The 1,019-nt window shown below is 35.0% G+C and overlaps 1 protein-coding gene across 1 annotated transcript; it reads left to right on the top strand.

Annotated features, from left to right (window-relative positions):
• Positions 1–3: 3 nt before the first annotated feature.
• Positions 4–690, top strand: LOC111382197 (phosphoprotein ECPP44-like; the record flags this gene model as incomplete). The annotated part of the gene is made up of 1 exon (XM_023006104.1): positions 4–690. A coding segment is annotated over one exon (447 nt), but the record flags the coding sequence as incomplete, so codon positions are not given.
• Between the last annotated feature and the right edge of the window lie 329 nt (positions 691–1,019).

Genomic DNA, 1,019 nt, shown 5'->3' with positions numbered 1-1,019 from the left:
GTTAAGATTTTTCATTCATTGATTTTTTCGCAGTCGAGTGATGAGGAAGAAGTGGAAGGAGGAGGAGAGAAGAAGAAGAAGAAAAATAAGGGTTTGAAGGAGAAAATCAAGGAGAAGGTATCTGGTGATGACAAGGAAGAAGAGAAAATTGAGAAGTACGAATTTGAACCAGTAGAGAAATGTGATGAAATACCAGTTCATGAAGAATCTGAGAAGAAGGGCTTCCTAGAGAAGATCAAGGAGAAACTTCCCGGCGGCGAAAAGAAGGAGGTGGATGTGGAGGTGCACCCACCACCATATCCGGCCGCCGTTGAGTGCGCCACCCCTGAAGGCGAGGCCAAGGAAAAGAAGGGTTTCCTGGATAAGATCAAAGAGAAGCTCCCTGGGCACCATTCCAAGACTGAGGAAGAAAAGGATAAGGAAAAAGAAAAGGAGTCTGCATACCATTAAGGAATAATTACATATGGCATGGGCCTTTTGGGGTGTGTATTTGAGTGGTGTGTCATCGTTTGGGTGGTTTACTTTCTTTTTAATTCTCGTATATAACTATGCTTATATACGTATAAATCAAAAGTTTGCTTAATTAGGGTTTGTATTATGGAAGTGATCATTGCGGCGATTGCTTCAGTTTGTAATTTATTATTGTGAGATCGTATATGCAAAATTATTTGAATTCGCTTTTATACATCATTTGTAATTCAGTGTTAATCTAGTTTCATGATGCATCTATTCGACTAAGCAAAAGAATGTTAATTTATTTCAATCATCAATATTTATAAATATAAATTTTGTGTTACTGTTTACCATAAATTATGGTAAAATGTGCTTGCTTTTCGATTTTCCTTGAAAAAATCAAAGGGTTAGACCCTATAATAATCAACATCTCTTTTTAGTTATGTCTAATATTTAATCAAATTAAATGTATTAAAATATCATCTTAACTTGCTTTTACACAATGATTATGATTGTATGCTATTCGTTTCTTGTGAAAATGCCAAATTATTAAAATTTGAAAAAAC

This window comes from Olea europaea, unplaced genomic scaffold (genome assembly GCF_002742605.1).
Source record: "Olea europaea var. sylvestris unplaced genomic scaffold, O_europaea_v1 scaffold24458, whole genome shotgun sequence".
NCBI lineage: Eukaryota > Viridiplantae > Streptophyta > Magnoliopsida > Lamiales > Oleaceae > Olea > Olea europaea.
The sequence above is the reverse complement of the archived record's forward strand: the minus strand, read 5'-3'. Positions and strand labels throughout refer to the sequence as shown.